The 20,021-nt window shown below is 37.3% G+C and overlaps 3 protein-coding genes across 3 annotated transcripts; 1 reads left to right on the top strand and 2 right to left on the bottom strand.

Moving 5' to 3' along the window:
* Nucleotides 1–1,321: 1,321 nt before the first annotated feature.
* Nucleotides 1,322–4,631, bottom strand: LOC101894726 (mucin-2). Its single transcript, XM_005191388.4, has 3 exons — nt 2,296–4,631; nt 2,037–2,176; nt 1,322–1,973 (listed from the first exon to the last, which is right to left on the bottom strand). Exons 1-3 carry the CDS (start codon nt 4,098–4,100, stop codon nt 1,798–1,800), a joined length of 2,121 nt encoding a protein of 706 aa, XP_005191445.1. The 5' UTR covers nt 4,101–4,631; the 3' UTR covers nt 1,322–1,797.
* Nucleotides 4,632–6,659: 2,028 nt separating this feature from the next.
* On the bottom strand, nt 6,660–9,730 carry LOC101895004 (DCN1-like protein 3). Its single transcript, XM_005191390.4, has 5 exons — nt 9,206–9,730; nt 8,283–9,075; nt 8,085–8,219; nt 7,676–8,003; nt 6,660–7,613 (listed from the first exon to the last, which is right to left on the bottom strand). Exons 2-5 carry the CDS (start codon nt 8,533–8,535, stop codon nt 7,262–7,264), a joined length of 1,068 nt encoding a protein of 355 aa, XP_005191447.1. The 5' UTR covers nt 8,536–9,075; nt 9,206–9,730; the 3' UTR covers nt 6,660–7,261.
* A 3,956-nt stretch (nt 9,731–13,686) lies between these two features.
* Nucleotides 13,687–20,019, top strand: LOC101895340 (pre-mRNA splicing regulator USH1G). The gene is made up of 5 exons (XM_005191392.4): nt 13,687–14,930; nt 15,097–15,240; nt 18,382–18,603; nt 18,661–19,635; nt 19,692–20,019. The coding sequence occupies exons 1-5, from the start codon at nt 14,908–14,910 to the stop codon at nt 19,855–19,857; spliced, it is 1,530 nt and encodes a 509-aa protein (XP_005191449.1). The 5' UTR covers nt 13,687–14,907; the 3' UTR covers nt 19,858–20,019.
* The last annotated feature ends 2 nt before the right edge of the window (nt 20,020–20,021 follow it).

Raw genomic sequence — 20,021 nt, 5'->3', positions numbered from 1 at the left:
GGGGGTCAACAAAATTGATGCCAAATTATGGCCGCCACTCTTACCTTTCCAAAATGCGACAATTTGCCTTAATGCCTTTTTCGGGTCCAGAGGCATTAAGGCAAATTGTCTAACCAGTTAATTAAAATTATATTTTCAATAAAAAAAAACTTTATTTCGTGTAGCCGGCGTTGGACTTACAAAAGTATGCAATTTAATTCAGGGTAAAAATACCTACCACTGGAAAAAATTTCGGAAAACATTGGCGGAAGAAGTCACGATTTTTACTAGGCCTTATACAGCTAGTCTATTTCGCATCTGGATTGTGTCTTTGTTTTTTTCTATATTTTTTGAAACCACAGAAAGCATTTTCCTTGAATTCCATTTTTCGACAATAAAGGAGTAAAAAATGATAAATAAAAAAGCTGTAAGTTCGGCCTGGCCAAATACTCTCCACCATTTGGTAGGTAAATAAATGAAATGAGAAATGAATCTGGCAATTCTTAAAAACAATAAAATCAGTTAATATTTCTGTTAAAATCTTAAAAATGCCGAATGTAGCTGTTATTTTAGGGTCTATACGACGACATGGACCTACATAGGTAACTTTTGTCATAAACCATTACAATATTCAAATGCGAAACTTGAAAAAAATCGGTGAATAATGTACCTAAAATCACCAATATTCCGAATATAGGGAGATACCATTATATGGGGGCTATACCAAAACGTGGACCTGCGCAAACAATTTTCTGTCATAGGCTGTATTATCCATTACGAACTTTAAATACCAAATTTGATACATTTCCGGTGAATAGTGTCGCTTAAATCACCAAAATACCGAACATCGGGAGGTACCGTTATATGGGGGCTATACCAAAACGTGGACCTACATGGCCTATTTTCAATACCACAAGTCCAGAAAAAAATAATTCACATTTGAGCAGAATTTTATCGATCTACTTCATTTCGTTCGGAAGCTAGAGTGATTTGCACAAACGGACAGATGGACGGACATCGCTAAATCACCATAGAATGTATATTTCGAGGTGTTACAAACCGAATGACAAAATTAAAATACCCTCCATACAATGGTGGAGGGTATAACAATGAATAATTTCATTGTCTTGGACTCAAGTCGGATGTTGTTCAAAAAATATTTTTTCTTCTTTTCAGCAACACGTTAACATTGCAAATATGTCTCATCCGAAAATTCAAACAAAAGCTCAGGTAAGTCAATTTCAGTTTAACACTACTCACATAATATGAAATAGGTACAAGGCATTATTTAAAACCTACTTCCTAATTGTACCTCACCCAAATATAAAAAGAAACGCAGCAATTCTTACAGATGAAAATTTAAATAAATTTATTTATACTGTATTAAACCATTTTGTCAAATATATAATTTAAGGTACGAACAGTTATTATTTATATTTTTATACATTCCATTGTTTACTGAGCTAATACTTGTTTTTATTATTAAGTAATTTTTTAATGGAATGAAAATCTCAAGTAATTATCACTTTTTAAGTTCTAAGAATAATTATTATTATAATATTATTTGTTTCGTCTAAATACTATATAGAAATAACCATTAATTATTGTAATTCAAAATTAAAAATCAATACCAAACACTTCTCCTGCTGCTACTAAAAAATACAAACATTTAAATATAATAGTAACTGGCGAGTTCTGCTCGCTTTTTAAAACCAAATAATAGAAATGTCTTACCCTTTCAAAGGGTAAATACAAGAAAAGTACAAAATATAGTCATGTGTTCTGTACTGTTAAGATTTGAAAACTATTTATGTATATCTAAGCGCGGAAAAATCTTACAACTCTTACAATATATTGTCGGCATATAGGACATTCACTTAAGACCTTGCCACAGTTGGTGCAAGTAGCCATGTGACCGCATTCTAAAATTACACACTCTATGGGTGCGTCCATACAAATTTTACACAGTTCGTCTGTGGGTAACTTATCAACAGCTGCAAAATAAAATGAAGAAATTTAGTTCGATTGTAAAGCAAATAAGCCATTAAAACGAATACCTGGTGTGGATTTTAGATTTTTCCATAAACGACCTACTCGATCCAGTAATTCTTGCTTTTCGCAACAGCCTTTGTAGTCGACTCTATGTAGCATAAGGACTTCTTTCAATTGTTTTACACTAAGACCCTCAAGTTGTTTGCTGAATATAAATAATGATATCATTAAAATGTAGATTTATAATTGTGATAATTTAAATCAGTTCAAAATTCCAATCAACTATAATTGTCATATTATTTTTTATCGGAATTTTGCACTTACAATGAGTCGTAGTCTTCCAAATTAATGAAACGTGATCCCTTTTCATATTGATTTGTGGCAACATCAGATTCTGAAAAATAGTTGAAAGCGGCTGAAGTTCCACTAACATTGAATTCTCTTTGTGTTGCCATTTGATTATCCGTTAGCCCAGTGGCACTGGGCGTAGACGTTCCAGCCTCCGAATCTGAATACTCCACGGATTTGGTGCGTTGTTCAAGATAAGCTAGAAATTCTCTCAATTCCTGTTTTATATCTGATTCAGACATTTGGGAACTCTCCAAGTGTTTTCTAAGCTTTTCGACTTGATGTCTGATATTGGCTTTGTTTTTGCCGCAACGCAGACAACAGCGTTTGGCTGTGGTGTTACTGGTGGTCGAAGAGGTTTGGGTTTCTTCTTCGATTCGCGATGTAGGATTGGGTATCGATACGGAAAGTATTGTACCATCCTCATCGTCGTCATCTTCTTCCAGGCTAATCTGAGGTCTTCTACGGTTGAGATAGCTTTCGGAACGTCTGCGTATTACTTTCTTGAGACGGAGTGGTGGTGGGGGTGGTGGTGCTGCTGAGGTTTGCGGCTTTGGAGAGGTTTCATCCACAGATTGTTGGTTTGTGGTCGAACCATTGCCATCAGGTGTTTCCATAGTCTGATTGGAAGATCCATCCTGTTTTAGATCTAAAATTTGCCATTGATCTGTAGTATTGCTAGTGGTATCAGTGGTGGTCTTACTGTCATCCGAAATGCCGCCAATTGCTCCCAGCTCTTCGAATGAAGAATGTGAAGACTCTTCCTCTTCGTTTATGTAAATTTCCAGTTTGGAGTACTGTGAGGAGGGCTTGGAAGTTGAGGCAGATGTAGATGGTGCGCCAGGATTGGTTTGATCGGTTTCATCATTACTTATGGAAGGTTCTATTGCGATTTTAGGCGATCTGGTCCGTGTACTAAATGTGGCAATAAGTTCTTCTTCATCGGAACATTCACAATCGCCCTCGTATATGATCCTAGTAGAGGGCTTGGATTCCTCTTCCTTTGGCTCTTGTTCCTCTGTCAATGGACTGGGACGAGTAGACGTTGGTGATTGGGGTGATGATGGCGATTCTTGTCTCTCCGTTGGTTGTGGTGGTGGCAATGGATTTGAATTAGTTGTGGGCGTTCGCGTCTCCGTCGATTCTGTGGGCGATACCACCTCAACACTTGCAGTTCTTTGTTGCCTGCTAGCATACGTTGGTATTTCCCTAGTAGCTACCCTGGGCTGTTCGGTAACATTCGCTGCACCCCTATTCTGTCGATCCCCTCGTGATTTCGAACAAGCCCTGCTCTCCAAATTGGCAAAGGAATCACTTATATTTTCACTTAAACTACTAAAGAAATTTTGGCACGTTTGTTTTATATTATCAAAGGAATTCGTATTGCCTCCGGTCCCCGCATTCCCATTGCCTTCACTAGCCGATTGCTGGTGTTGCGGTGTCGTACTTTTACTACTGCTCTTGCTACTGCTTCCACTCGACGATGATGGATTCTGATTGGAATCCATTCGCATAACCAAATCAATTAAATCCTCTTTCTCGACACAGCCAGCCGTAGAGATGTGCTTCGATTGCAAATAGAATATCAAGTCTTTGGTCTTCAGTTGGACCAAATCGGATCTCTGCAGTGGTCTTCGACTAAATAGCAAACATCGGTCGCACAGCAGTGAATGTTTGCGGGTGTTCACCAGGCAAGAGTGGCAGTAGTAGCGCTTGCAATCCGAGCAGCTTTTTTTGCGTTTGAAGACGGTAAATTGGACATGGCATTGTTCGCAAGGCATGATTTGACAGTCGTCAGTTGGTTCCTAGACGCCTAGACTCGTCAAATCAACCAAAATTGTCACCAAAATCAAAGACACATACACACGCACACTAGCTCGCTCCACTACTACTTCCGCCGCGACAGGCAGGCTCTAGCTTGCACAAAAATCAATGAATCACTTTGTTATTCGTTTCTGCGTATGTTGCAGATGAGGCCGTCATAACATTTCCCATATCATTATTGTTGCTGCTATTGTTGTAATCATAAATATTAAATTGCACTCGCACGATCATAACTCACAACAGAATGGCAAATAACTTCTTGTCCATTCCCGTTCTTAGCTAATTACGATAATTCTTATCGCATTCCAAATGTTTGATAACCTTCTATTGTCCGAGTGTATTTTTTGCCGACGAAGATTTATTGAAGGGATACTTTGTTCTTTTCTGTTTTATTTTTTCTTTGTGGACCTTGTTTTCTTCTGTTATTTTGTTTTTCATTGGATTTTTTGGATTTTCAGGATGATTGCTGGATTACCGATTATTTGCACTTGATTCACGATTATTCGATGATGACACATATTTCTGCTGTTATCGACTTATCGGGTATTCACACACAAATGTGAGAGGCAGCCAATGTTATAGGGTGATTTGAATTTATGAAAAAGAGGTCTATGAAGAAAAGATCGAAATAGTGAAAAAATACAGCATCTTAATATGTTCAGAAAAGTGAAATGTGTTTGACCTAAATGCACTGAATATTTATTAAATAAATTAAGGAATTTCAGTGGGTATCAAATATTTGTGGATTTGTTTGTAAAATGCAAAAGGAAGCAAAATATATTAGAAGTCACTTTTCATGATCATTTCATGTGAGTCTATGAATGTCTGTGCGCTTTTTTATACCCTCCACCATAGTTTTATCCCCCATACTATGGGTTTGTAACACCTCGAAATAGACATATATTCTTGATCAGCATAAAATTCTATGTCGATATAGCGATGTCCGTCCGTCTGTAGAAATCACTCTAGCTACCGAATGAAATGAAGTAGGTTGATAAAATTTTATTCAAATGTATATTATGTCTGCAGGACTTTTGGCATTAAAAATGGGCCATGTAGGTCCACGTTTTGGTATAGCCCCCATATTATGGGATCTTCCTATTTTTGGTATTTTGACGATTTTAGCGAAATTATTCACCGGAATTGTTTCAAATATGGTATTTGAAGTTCGTAATGGATACTACAGCCTAAGACAGAATATTGTCTGTGCAGGTCCACGTCTTCGTATAGACCTCATATAACGGTACCTCCCGATATTCGGTATTTTGATGATTTAAGTGACATTATTCACCGGAATTATTTCAAATTTTGTATTTGAAGTTCGTAATGGACACTACAGCCTAAGACAGAAAATTGTCTGTGCAGGTCCACGTCTTCGTATAGCTCCCATATAACGGCACTTCCCGATGTGCGGTATTTTGATGATTTTAACTACTAATACATTCGGTATTTTTAAGATTATAACAGAATTTTTAACGGATTTTATTTTTTGAAAATTGGAAAATTCGTTCCAAATGGTGGAGGGCGTTCAAAGTTCGGCCCGGCTGAACTTACATTTTTTTACTTGTTATCTATTTTTAATGAGAAAAGAACAGACAGTTTTTATGGCATTCACCTTAAAAAAGTGGGTATATTAGATTTGTCATTGCGTTTATAACACCTCTAAATATTCGTCGTATACTCATAATCAACATTATATTCTTGTTGAAATCATGATACAGTCCACATTTTATGAGGTAGAGGTTTGGCATTTAGCACAATAGTTTATTTTGTCGGTCCACGTTTTCGTATAGCCCCCAATATGAAGGTACTTCCCGATATTCGGTATTTTGATGATTTTAGTCACATTTTTTCAAGAAATTGTACCATTTGGTATTAAAAGTTTGTAAAGGGTTATATTTCCGGTGACAGAACATTGTCTGTATAGGTCCACATTTTCCTCTAGACTACCTCTCGATATTCTGTATTTATCACGATTTTCTTTTTTAATTTGGTATCTACAGCTTTTAATGGGTTTTACCTCTTCTTCCCGTTTTGTTATGTATTTTAAAAATTTAACTGCATTCTTCAATCGATCTCCCTGGTTTTTGCACATTAAAGTGGAATATTTTTGAATCAAGATACTTTTTGTTAATTTTTTTTACCAAATGGTGTTTATTATTAGTAACTGTGCAATATAGCATTTTTGACCTTAGGATGAACCAAATTAGATGATTTTTGTATCAAACGACCAACTTCCCAATATAGCAAATGAATATTATCTAAACTTTGTCCTGATAAGTTTTCTTTTCTTCAATGGATACTATTAAACATATAGTGATGGTTGTCTTTGGAGAATTTTTCTTTACCAATAGTGCTTTCTTCAACATTATACATTTAGTTATAAAATCATGGATCTATAGATATGTGTATGTCTGGCCTCTGTTCTTATTCACTGCCCCCAATTCTATTTCAATTTTAAGAATCCCACCAATTTAGTACCACCACCGACTGACAGCACTTCTAAAAACATTCCATTCTTTAATGTGTATGTATATATTTTTATTATTATTTGTAAAATGCAAATCCATCACGTACATGATCGATCATGGTATTGTTTTTTTTTTTTTTTTTTTTTTTGTTTTTAATGTAGTATGTATGTGAAATAATGTATTATCTAATTCAAATAAATACATTTCTTGTGTTTTTTTTTTCTTGTTTGTTTTTCGTCAGCAATGAGTTACATGATTTTTTTTGTAGTTTTCAAATAAAGATTATGTACAATAATGAAAGTTACACAAACAATTCTTCAGATTCAAATGTAAAAATGTTGAGATCGTTCTTCTCTTGACAGGGTTACCAGCACCGAAAAAACGACATCCAACAAAATTTGGGGCGAGTGGTTACAACAAATCGACAGTCGGGGGTTCTGGATATTCGGGGAATGTTAAAAACGAAATGAAACATCTCAAGGGAATTCAATCCTGCAGAGAATTTCATGAATATTTTACAATTTAATTTACACATCTAACTATAATTTAACACGCCCACCACCTCCATTCATGTTGATGAAGGGAACGGCAACGAACGAAATTACTTTGCATGTGCTACTGTTGTGGCTGTCTCTCTGGTCTTAATACTATAATACATTAATTGAGCTTGAATTATCTTGCATTTGTTTTTGTTGCAAAGGATCGTCATTGTTGTTGTCATCGTCGCCAGTTTCTAAGCGCGATTTTTCGTAGTCTACAAAATCGTCGAATAGACTTGGCCATGCTTCCGTGTCATCGTAATTGTTTATATCACACTGTTCCGAAAAGTTTAAGAACATGTTCCAGGTATCCTTTGGAATGCCTCTTATACTAGGGTGTTGCTCTAAGAAATGTATCCATTTGCTAAGTAAATCGGGGGTGTGTACGGTAAATACTAATTTCCACAATGAAATGGCCATATCTAAGGATAAAATTCTTTGATCTGGTTCCAGGCCAAATCTGCAAACAAACAAGGTTTTTGAAATAATAAATGAAACCAAGTAGTCATCTATGCTGCTTACCTAAATGTAAATCTATATAGCTGTTTGAACATTTCGGAATCGACTTTTAATGTTTCGATTGTCTGCTCCAGTCTTATGCGTATGGTTTCTATAGTATCGGCTCGCATTTTATGTAAACCTTCTATAAATTCACTACGTGTAAAGCGACACATCTGTGAAGCATCTAAGCACCAGGCTAGCACCAAAATGGCAAATTCATCTGGTTGGTAATTGAGATCACAACATAAACGTTCGATACCATCTGCCAATATCATGTCCTCGTCTGGCTCTTTATATTCCTCAAATAATTTGTTCAGGGTATTATCGGACACTTCAGATGTTTCCTTAACTGTGTGGATGGAAGTAAAAGTATTCAATTGATTACTAAGATCAAATCCACACATATTTTTTTGAAAAACCAAACTCTTACCCGCTGTTATAATATCGCACATGGTTGATGCATTACCATTAAGCAGTGCTAACGATTTCTTAAAACTACTACGTTTTGTATCACAATGGTTTGCTGGTTTGAGTGGACTTCTGGTAGAGAGCAGTTCATCAGTTTCTAAAGGAAAAAACACTGAGTTAAAGAATGAATAGAAAATTAATGGCATTTGCAATATCCTACCATGAGATCTTTCCTTGGAGGAGAAAGTAGCTCTTACAACATGCAAATGATGTGGCAGTTGCTGATGATTACCATCATTGGCGTTTATGTTTGTTGTTGCTGTTGTCGCCGCCAAGCCTGTGTAGCGACCATCTACAATGTGTGTAGTAGGGTGACAGCCAGAGTGCATAGACGATGAAGTAGCGACACCACTACCCAATGTGTTTGACGGATGTTCTGATGTCGACTGGAAGCATTTCAGGCAGTTTCCCATAGCGGGAAAACGTCTTGAATTTGAATTCCTTTATTCTCGATTTTGTTTCTTTTGTTCTGTAAAAACGAACTTCTTTCGCTTCTGCCTTTTGGTATACAGTCTAAATTACAATAAAAAATAATTAAAAGGTCTTCTATTTGCTTTGGTACCGAACGTAATATAGTGGCAGTTCTTCTTCTTGTGTTAAGTCTACTTGGTAATTGTATGTTCTGCTGCAGGGGGGCTCTCTTGTGTTGTTGCTGCTGCTGCTGTTGTTGTTTTTGCTACTCTTCTTCTATGATGGTACTGGTTAATTTCGTTCGAATGAAGTTTGTTCGGATTGTGTTGTTGCATTGAAAGTGAAAATGTGCGCAGGGGGGATTTATTTTTGTTTGCTGTAGGTAGGCTCTAGTATTTTGTTGAATTGTGCAAATGATAATTTCTGGTTGTTGTTTGTCTGATGTGCTGTTGGAAATTTCTGAAATCTGATCTAATGCATTTACTATTTATTATATACTGGCTGAAATTGGCACTACGTTACTACGCAAAATCTACATTATCCTAAAACGAAAAACAAAAACAAATAAATATCCATTAAATATTGTATATTAGATGGGGGGATGAATGGTGTGTCATCCGTAAGGCAGGCACCACCATATGTTACATGTTTACACCGTACTTCCGCTTATACCTGAAGTTGTTATTCTTGAAATCCCAATGTAGTTTCCCCTTTTGCTTCCTTTGTTGGCAATTTTTCAAAATATTTTGGAAAAGAATAGCAACATATCGATTGGAAGATTGCTGGTTCCATAGATGATGGCTTGCTTGTACGCAATATCGATCGACGTGAAGAATGGATGGATGGATGGTGACAATGACGACAACGTTGATGATTACTGTAGAATATTTCGAATTTCGTTTCAAGGATTCAATGTTCCAATGAAAATCTATTGCACAAAAACGCTCCTCTCTTCCTCGTTGTTGTCTTGCACCATGATTTTTTTTATTTGAATTCAATCTTCTTGTCTTTTACAAAACACACACCCACACAGACACAGTCACGTCACAGCACAACGCACTGGGAAGAGATTTCAAAGAAATATTCTAAAATTACTGCCCTTTGTGGCTAAGTTTTGGCCGTATTTTTAATAATTGTTACAAAAAAATATATCGTGTTTTCTTTTTTCTGGTGGTATATGTATTTATGAGGGATCTAAAGGTCGATTGTGTACTAATCAATTGGGGTGATGTTATTGGTGGAGGGAAACCAATTATCGAATATTATCGTATTGTGTGTAGTAAATAGAAACGATTTTCCGTTATGGAAAATGAAACATGCCACTTAAAATTTGTCTTATGTCAGGCGCTGAAATGTATTTTTCAGCTTTCGAGGAGAGAGTGGAGATGAAGTAGCTCTTTCCACTCTATAGTCAGACAATGAAAAATTTCAATTAGGGATTTTGCCGTTTGTGGATGAGAGGATGAGGAATCAAACTTTTTCTAGATGATATGTGGCCTGTTCCAGAACTCCAAGAATGTAAAAATTTTTACTAAGCTAACCGATTTTCCCTTCACGATATTGAAAAAAATTGTAAAAATACTATTGGCTCAATGGGTACATAGATCAGCAGAAAATTTCGATTTTGGAGCGATGCAAAATGCATTGCAAAATCTACGACTACATATTTAGAATGAAAGTTACTGATGAAGTTCAGAAAATATGTATGAAAGGGTTTTTAAAAATCTGAACTTTAAGCTTCGCTTTAAGCACTTAAAGGCTACGAAAGGTTTTAAGGTTTTTGGTATGAGAATCACGGTTGTAAAGTAAGTTTGATATATGAAGGTGGGTTTGAAAATGTGTACTAAGCGTGCGAACTGTACTAAATAGTACTAAATTTGGAACAGTTTGGTGAACGGATGGAGTTGGAATTTTGAAATTTTGTATTGGGGTCCCTGTTGGTGGTAAATTTGTGATAAAGAAGTGGTTTTGGAAAATAGTAATACAAGCGTACAAAGAGTACTATATTTGGTACAATTTGCTTTAGGTGAACAGATATATGCTTGAAACCTGAAATTGATATTAGGGTCGCTGATCATGTGTATCCCGGACATGACTAGGTGGTTTCGGAAATGTATTATAATTGTACGAAAAGTACTGAATGAATGAATGGTTTTGGGCGAAGGGGTAGAAATCAAATTCTGAAATTTCATATTTAGATTACTGATGGTAATAGCATGTTTCCATTGGAAACCGAACAACGTTGTTCGCTCTCAGAATTATGTACACGAATTAACCCGTTCATACGGCACGATTCGTAATTCATAGTAAAATAATTCCTTTTTTCAAAAATTTTGTTTGTTGATTTTAATGGGAATTTATACGAAAATACATGAAATTCTTACTAATATGAATAGAAGAAATGATTGTTTTTCTCCCAAATATTTATTATATCATTAATTTTATAATTTTCATTCACGTTTTCAACTTTTTGTGCAAATGTTGACATTTTGAACATTTTTTTGTATTTTTCTATTTTTAAATTTTGCTGGAGAGACACTTGTCAAACATTTTTTCTGCCGATACAAAGTTTTTGAAAATATTGCCTCTTTTGTTTGCAGTTTTCTGTGGAAATTTCAACTTGTGGATAAAATGCGTACCTCGAATGAGAGAGAAAACAAAATGTACTTTCGTTTGAATGTACATACGCCATTCAACATTGTAGTTTTCATTCATAATTTTCAGTCTTCCCGAAAATTTTCAAAATTTCATCAAATTTTTCTATTTTTAATTTTTAAATGTCATAATTTATTTTTTCGATAAATGCTCTCATTTGTTAGGGATGGGACATATTTTTTCGTTGTTCTGAGAGTGATTTGATTTGAACAACGTACAAATATGAGTGTTCGCTCAGGAAATTTTGTGTGAAGAATTAGGTAGTTTTTTCATAGTTAAGGGTCAAACAACGAATAGAGAGCGAATCTAACTGTGTTTCAGGCGATGGTTAGGAAATCTGTCCTATATTTGTCCGAATTTGTACTAAATTGTACTAAATTTGGTATTGGGAGAAGGGATAGGTGTGGAATTCTCATATTTGATATTGAGGTCCCTGTTGGTATGTGAAATTGAGATATGGAGGTTGGAAATGTGTACTAAAATTATACGAAAAGTACTAAATGTTACTAAATTAAATAGTGAGTGAATTTATAGAACTGGAATCCCAACATTCGTCTCTGTTGGTATCTGGTAGAGGTTTTGCAAATGGGTACTATAATCCTCCTCAGTAAACTTCAAAATTATAGACTTTTTGGTGCAAAAGGCAAACATTTTCCCATTTTTCTTTCCGAAAAAGAAAAAAACTAAAAAGGCTGACATTTTTGTACGATTTATGAAGTTTTGATTAAAAAATTTGTGTCAAACTGAACAAATTGTGAATTTTGAGTGATTACTCGAACTAAAATCTAATTTTTAGGTGCACTAGCTAGTCTAATATAAATTTCCAAAAAACTTATCTCTAAACCTTTGGCCGATACAAAGACTTTCTTCAAATATTTTACGTTATTGGTGATCAAAAAAAAAAAAAAAAAAAAAAAAAAAAAAATGGGTACACTTGAAATAGAAATTAACAAGTAAAAAAGCTGTAATTTCGGCCTGGTCGAACTTTGAATACCCTCCACCATTTGGAACGAATTTGACAATTTACAAAAAAAAAAAGTCCGTTAAAATTCTGTTAGTCTTAAAAATACCGAATGTAGCCGTTATATTAGGGTCTATACGACGACGTGGACCTGCATAGTCAACTTTTGTCATAAGCCATTACAATATTCAAATGCGAAACTTGGAAAAAAATTGGTGAATAATGAAGCTAAAATCATCAAAATATGGAGGAACCATTATATGGGGGGATATACAAAAACGTGGACCTGCAAAGACAATTATCTGTTTTAGGGTGTAGTTTCCATTACGAACTTCAAATACCAAATTTAAAACAATTCCGATGAATAATGTCATTAAAATCATGAAATACCGAAAATAAGGAAGGTACCATTATATATGTGCTATATCCAAACGTGGAACTACATGGCCCATTATTAATACCAAAAGTCCTGCAGACATAATATACATTTGAGTAAAATTTTGTCAACCTACTTCATTTCGTTCCGAAGCTAGAGTGATTTCCACAAACGGAGGGAAATCGCTAAATTGACATAGAAAATCGAAATAGAATCGACATAGGATTTTATGCTGATCAAGAATGTATATACTATATTTCGAGGTGTCACAAACGGAATGACAAGCTTAATATACCCTCCATACTATGGTTGAGGGTATAAAAAGGGTAACGCTAAAGTTATCTTAAAGTCTTAAAATACCGAATGTAGCCGTTATATTAGGGATACGTTGTAGTATCCATTACGCATTTCAAATACGAAATTTGAAACAATTCCGATGAATAATGTCACTAAAATCATCAAAATACCGAATATCGGGAGGTGCCGTTATATGGGGGCTATACGAAGGCCTGGACCTGCATGGACAATTTCCTGTCTTAGGCTATACTATCCATTACGAACTTCAAATACCAAATTTGAAACAATTCCCGTGAATAATATCGCTTAAATCACCAAAATACCGAACATACATTATATGGGGCTATACCAAAACGTGGACCTACATGGCCCATTTTCAATACCAGACCTAATATACATTTCAGTAAAATTTTATCAACCTACCACATTTCGTTCGGAAGCTAGAGTGATTTCCACAGACGGACGATCATCGATAAATCGACATAGAATTTTATGCTGATCAAGAATATATATATATATACTTTGTGGGGTCTAAAATGTATATTTCGAGGTGTCACAAACGGAATGACAATCTTAATATACCCCCCAAACTATGGTGGAGGGTTTAAAAATGGTAACGCTAAGTGTATCCCCATTCCATGTTTAAGATCTTTTGAAAGAGATCAAAAATTTAGTCTACTCTCTTTCATATTTCATAAAACGGTTGTTGTTATTATGCTCAATCGCTCTCATTGCTAGTATTTTACATTGATTCTCTTTGTCTACTCAAAATGTTGACATCATGAGTTTGATGAGAGTATGGCCAAAATAGAATGCGGCTAAAACTTACTTTGTAAGCCACATTTGGAGTTAGTTGTGCTCAGACTCTCTTCTAAACAACATCGGAACAACGGCAAATAACGCGCGCTTGGTTAGCTGTGAAGTGGAAGTTGCCACAAACCCGAAACTCTTTCCATTTCTACTTTAATGCTATGAGTGTTTGTGTGTGTGTCCGTACAATTTCCCTATGACAACGATGAGCTACCAGCCAGCTTTTCACAAGTGAATGAATGATGACTACAAGTTTGGCAAAGAAGTAATGGGGGAATTGTAAAAACTAAATGTGTTCCATTGACATTTTCGGGGCAAAAAAAAAAAGCCAAAAGAAAGCGAGTGTTTTGTGTTGTGACCCCTTGAACTTGTCTCATTGCAAAAGAAGCGAATCCCCATTGTGGCTGGCTGACAAAGTTCGAATCGAATCAGTGAGGTTGAAGTGAAGTGAAGTTGTTTTGAAGGTTTTCGTGCTCTACGCTTGAGTAAAAAAAGACAACAAAGAGACGCGTAATTGATGTTGTTTGTAATGGATAAATAACAAATCAAACAAACGAACCGAACTCCGAAAAAGCTACAACAACAAGTGTAACAATTTGCCATCAACCAAACATTAATTTGGAAATGCAATCAATGTATCTAGCCCCACTGCCGGAATTGTATCTCATTGTATGTGGAACAGAAATGTTTTAATGAATTGTTGAACTTCAACTAAAATTAATGAGCGACCAGGCCAGCAGGGCCAGTTCGTCACGACGTGTTGTAATAAAAGTTTGGAACGCATACCATCATCGTAGGCACTCATGCAACAATGTGTCGGAATGTGTGGACATGAATGGTGATCGTAAAACGGGTCAGTGATAACTCTTTGCGGGCAAGCAACAATATCAAGCCGAATTAAGTGCTTTCTCATTCATTCCGAATAACAACAAACAAAGAAGAAAAATAAGAAGAACGAACGTACGCGAACGTGTTTGGCATTTGATGTGTCTCGAATTACACTTTCCATTTATGGTACCTTCTTTCGTACCTAACTCTTCTCTGAAGTTATGAAAAACTAAAAATAGATCGGGAATATCTAAACAAATCTACAAAAGCGGGTACTACAATTAGTTATCCAGTTCATATCTTATATACAGTAGTAGATAAATATATCCTGAAATTTTAACAACTTATGGCCTGTTAGCTGTTCAACTTCGTTTCCTAGATTTTCTACCAAAACTTTTGATGCCCCAAATTTTGAATTGCTGCTAAAAACCTGGAACCAACAACAAAATGTCATCGGAACGTTTTCACAAGTTAGTATTAGAAATTTTCGAAATTAGTCATGTTTATCTTATCAGAAAATGTTTAAAGATAACTTGACATTGCTCGTCTTTCGCTTAATGGTGCTGGTGCTGATTCTGGAATATCTTACTATCGAGAGAGAGAGAAACATAATTTTTATAAACACTTCTCTTGCAGAGCCGCCAAGGATGGTCTCTTGGATGTCCTAAAAGAGGCCACACGCAAAGATGCCAACTCGAAAGATGACGATTCAATGACACCGGTGTTATGGGCAGCATTCGAAGGACATTTGGAAGCTCTACGGCTGTTGTGTGGCAGAGGGTAAGAAGGAATTTTGCGAATGTAAAGAAGGAGAGAAAGAGAAAGAGAGAGAGAGAAATTCGAACATATAAGAAGATGAGATGGGTTCATACAAAATAAAGAAATAGACGAATTAAAGCGCATACTTCTGGACATAATATCTAAATCTAAAGTATATCGGAACAAGAAATAATATGAAAAGAGGCTTAAACTTGGATGTAAAAATGTTGCACTAAGAGGGAAGATAAAGACAGTATCATCTGGTTTGTTCGGATGCCTAGATTTATAAGCAAGAAAAAAATAATTCACATGGAGTATACATTTGGGCGCCATAATAGGTCTGCCTGGTTACTATTCCAGCAGTAATTGTCCAGCAACTTCTTTTTGTGATTTTAAGCAGTTTTTCTCAACTTTGCAAGAAAAGTGGGAAAGGTGCGAACGAATTTGGCAATTTTCAAAAAAATAAAATCCGTTGAAAATTCTGCTAAAATCTCGAAACTAATATCTTAAAGTTCCGGTTAATAATGTCGCTATAATCATCAAAATATCCATGACGTGGACCTGCAGAGACAATTTTCTGTCATAGGCTGTAGTATCTATTTAAATACCAAATTTGAAACAATTTAGGTGAATAATGTCGCTAAAATCATCAAAATACCGAATATCGGGAGGTGCCGTTATGGGGGCTTTATGAAGGCGTGAACCTGCACTGACAATTTTCTGTCTTAGGCTGGAGTATCCATTACAAACTTCAAATACCAAATTTGAAACAATTCCGGCGAAAAATGCCGCTAAAATCATCAAAGTACCGAATATCGGGAGATACCGTTATGTGGGGGCTGTACAAGACGTGGACTTGCACAGACACTTTTCTGTCTTCAAATACAAAATTTGAAACAATTCCGACGAAAAATGTAGCTAAAATCATCAAAATATCGAATATCGGGAGGTACCGTTATATCGGGGGCTATACCAAAACATGGACCTACATGGCTCATTGGCCTGTAGCATCCTTCAAATAATAAATTTGAATACTTTGTGGGGTCTAAAATGTATATTTCGAGGTGTTACAAACGGAATGACAAGCTTAAAACTATTGTGGAGGGTATTAAAACGTAAGGGAAGGAAAGGGAGGCTAAGGCTACGAATCCTCAGGCCTCAAAAAGGCTGTGAGGAAAAAAAGGAAATCAAAGCCTTAAAACGGGCTCCGCCCATCAGTTGTTTCATCAACACATAGAGAACGTGGCAAAGCAACATGTGGACAGGACAGAGACGACTGCAACGAAGGATACAGCGAGCAGACACAAGGGTATCTTATCGGCTGAGTTCTCAATCTCGCTTAAAGATGCTGCATCGAAGGCGATCAAGTACCCCTCTCAGCCAGTGGCTGTGAAAAGGACGCGGCCAGTTGATGTGGAGGAATCCAAGGCGAAGTTGATGGAGACGACACGGACGGTACAACAGTCCATCACGCAGGCCGAACAGCGGAATGTACGGATTGGGCGAGCTGCAGTCCATAGTTGAGTCAGGGTCATTACCTGTGAAAATAAAGAATCGTTAGAGTTTCTAATTTCCTCAGATAATAGCCTTTGGGAAGGTAGCAAGGTCGCCGCGGTGTCTGTCTCGAAGATCCCATGCGCAAGTTTCGAAAACGGCTGCGAGGAAGAAGAAGAAATCAAAGCCTGCTAAACCCTGGAAACCGGCTCTGCCGATCCAATCAGTTTACCATCACAAATACAACCCCCTACAACTGAGAACGTGGTAAAATGAAACAAAAGCAACTGTGAGCAGACATAAGGGTATCTAGTCGGCTGAGTTGTCTATCTCGCTTAAAGAGGCAGCATCGAAGGCGACCAAGTCCCCATCTCAGCCAATGACTGTGAAGAAAATGCGGTCAGCTGAGGAACAGCAACCCAAGGCGAAGAAAATGTTGACGACGCAGACGGTACAGCTTCGGTGGCGGCAAAGAAGATTCGTCGGAAACACACTAATGGGAAGGCGAAAACCGTTTCTGTCGGTAATATCTCGCAGAAATCTTGATACCCAAAACCGAAGCAGAGCATCAATCTGCTCAACGGATGATACCGAATGACCCTAGACTAGCAGTCATTAGTCAGAGTGACATCAATGAGTACATTAGCAAAGATCATTGGCTTCTGATCGACGGAAAGATCTTGTCGGATAAGTTGGAACATCGGAATGTATGGATTGGCCGAGCTGTAGTCTATAGTACAGTCAGGGTCATTACCTGCTAAAATAAGGAATCGGTAGATTTAATAATTTTCGCAGTTAATGGGAAGGCAGCAACGTCGCTATATTGTCTATCTCAAAGATCCACCTTCCATAATGGATTCAAAGGAGATTCTGAAGCTTGTTGAGAAGCGGAAAAACTGGTCTTAGCACTTGAAACTGGCGTGCGCTAAACGTCTTTTCTAAGAACAGCGGGGTGGTTCTTAAAATAGTAACAAACAAGGCCGGAGAGGCCTTCTTTAAAAGTGGAGTGGGATTGCTAAGTTTCGGTGGCGAAAGATTCACTTTGGCTTCTCATAAATGAAGCAGCACTGGACAAGTAGTCGGGTCTTTGCCTGGTGCAGATTAATCTGCATCAACGCGGGGACGAACTCCAGCTAAACCTCTCGGCGTCAAATATCGATATCGCCTTGGTCCAGGAACTCTATCTTTCAACAATAGGGTTTCTGGACTAAAGGATAAGAACTATACGATGTTCGCCTCCAAAAATGTGGACATGTAAAGGAGACATCGCCACTGTAAGGCTGATATCCTCGATTTACATGCCTATTAAAGACCCGAAACCAGCAGCCAAAGATGTCCTGGACCTAAAGGCGGAACATACGATATTATCCTAGGATATGACGCAAATGCCCATCATTTTTCCTGGGGGAAACAGTGATACGAATGTTAGAGGATGAAAACAATGGACCAAAGGTTTCCGAGTGAAGCAGTTTGCCGAATTTGATTATAAAACAAAATTTTAAAAAGTAGAATTTCCTTAAGCAATATTATTTCTTGGAAACTGGGTGGAAGCCAAATTTTACACCTCGGATAATCTCTCCCTCTCTTTTTTTCTCACTCTCCAATGCCATGTATATTTTCCATTACAAATTTCAAATTTATAAAACCCTTCCACATCTACATTACCAGAGGTGATCCCGACAAATGTGATCAGTTCGGTAATACAGCCCTGCATTTGGCTGCGGCCAAGGGCCACTTGCGCTGTGTGGATTTCCTGGTGAAATTTGGCGTCAACATTTATGCCCTGGACATTGATAAGCACAGTGCCAAAGATTTGGCAGCTATTAACAATCGAGATGAGATTTTGCGTTACTTGGATGCGGCTACGGCAAATTTCGAAGCCAGCGATAGGTGAGTAACAGAATCAATGGAGCGACCCAACAATAATTGAAAAAATTCTCCTTTTAGAAAAAAGGCCAAAGCCATGAAAGAAGTGGCCGAAAAGAATTGTGAAAAACGCATAAAGGAGTATATGAAACGTCAGCAGAAACAAGATCAGGAACAAAAGGAACCGAAATCCCCAACGACGGCCACGAATGGCAAGTCCGGCAAAATGTTGTCCACATTAAAACAGAAAATATGGTCCAGTCAGGGAAATTTACATAAGATACCCAAGGAAAATTCTCCCACGGCAAGTAGTGGAGGTGTCAAGTTCAGTGAGTTGGTACAAACTGGAGGCAGTACGGCTGGCAGTAGTGGCGGTGGTTCGGTGGCCAGCCGCAAAGGCAATACATTTTCCTCGAAATCCAAGGCCTTTTCTTCGGGCGGAGGCGATTCTGGCTTTAAAATTGGGGAAATAGAACCAGATGGCCGAAGGACAATAACATCTTTAAGTGGTGTTCAAAGAGATTCGGAGATTTTATATGTGGGAACATTTAGTTCCAACGAGGACAACTGTAAGCGGGGTAAAATCAATGGGCTTTTCGAAACTGAAGAAGCCGGAAATTCAGACAATGAGTCGAGTAATAATAAGTCCTCGTATGGTACATTGTCACGATCCTTTTCTCAGCCAGATATTTTGGGTGATAATGAGGCCAAGGATACGTTGCGGCCGGAGATACAACTTCAAAGACCATCGGGTTTATTCGATAGGCCAATGTTGGGCAGCATTGCATTTAGGCGTTCCGTAACGGCTGCCCTGAGCCAATTGAATACCGATGTCTATAGCGGCCTGGAGGAGAATGCCACCACCACCCAACCGTCCACAAGAACCAGTTCGATATGCTCGAAATCACGTTCAGCCAAACAGCGATCATTTTTGAATCTCACCGATTCGGATTCCGATGGGGCCGATGGGTTTAGTGATGACGATGACCAGGATGTGGCTGGTGGGCCAATACAACGTTTTCTCACCGTTTGGGGTTTGGAGGAGTATCTGCACATGTGGGTATTTTGAGAGGTTTGGTTTGGTTTTCAATTTCTAATGAATTTTGTTTTAGATTTCAGAAACAACAAATCGATTTGGATACCCTGCTCCTGCTAACCGAAGCCGATCTCAAGTCCTTGGGTTTGCCTTTGGGACCCTTCCGCAAGCTAAGCTTTGCCATTCAAGAGCGCAAAAATGCTCTGAGCAATCCTGGGGCCATACGCGATTCCCATCTTTAGTGGATTGCACTGCCCCACTATTTTGCGACCCACCCAGTATTCCAATAATTCAGAGACTTGAGTTTTCATTTGCGAATTTGTTCAGTGTTTGTTTATTTTTTAAGTTATTTTCATTGAAAATATATCGATTTTGTTCTATTAACTAAATAATACAGCTAAAAATA

Source organism: Musca domestica, unplaced genomic scaffold (assembly GCF_030504385.1).
Source record: "Musca domestica strain aabys unplaced genomic scaffold, Musca_domestica.polishedcontigs.V.1.1 8, whole genome shotgun sequence".
Classification (NCBI taxonomy): Eukaryota; Metazoa; Arthropoda; class Insecta; order Diptera; family Muscidae; genus Musca; species Musca domestica.
Note: the sequence above shows the minus strand (reverse complement) of the source record. Positions and strands in the feature narration are given on the sequence as shown.

Excerpts from the sequence above, each read along its gene's own strand:
- LOC101895004 (XM_005191390.4), bottom strand. The coding sequence starts at position 8,535 with ATGGGAAACTGCCTGAAATGCTTCCAGTCGACATCAGAACATCCGTCA. Across the intron at positions 8,220-8,282 it reads CTCCAAGGAAAGATCTCATG|AAACTGATGAACTGCTCTCT; the intron begins GTAGGATATTGC and ends TTTTTCCTTTAG. Across the intron at positions 8,004-8,084 it reads GTGCGATATTATAACAGCGG|TTAAGGAAACATCTGAAGTG; the intron begins GTAAGAGTTTGG and ends CCATCCACACAG.
- LOC101895340 (XM_005191392.4), top strand. The coding sequence starts at position 14,908 with ATGTCATCGGAACGTTTTCACAA. Across the intron at positions 18,604-18,660 it reads AATTTCGAAGCCAGCGATAG|AAAAAAGGCCAAAGCCATGA; the intron begins GTGAGTAACAGA and ends TTCTCCTTTTAG. Across the intron at positions 19,636-19,691 it reads TTGGAGGAGTATCTGCACAT|ATTTCAGAAACAACAAATCG; the intron begins GTGGGTATTTTG and ends ATTTTGTTTTAG.
- LOC101894726 (XM_005191388.4), bottom strand. The coding sequence starts at position 4,100 with ATGCCTTGCGAACAATGCCATGTCCAATTTACCGTCTTCAAACGCAAA. Across the intron at positions 2,177-2,295 it reads TTGGAAGACTACGACTCATT|CAAACAACTTGAGGGTCTTA; the intron begins GTAAGTGCAAAA and ends ATTTATATTCAG. Across the intron at positions 1,974-2,036 it reads AAATCTAAAATCCACACCAG|CTGTTGATAAGTTACCCACA; the intron begins GTATTCGTTTTA and ends TTTATTTTGCAG.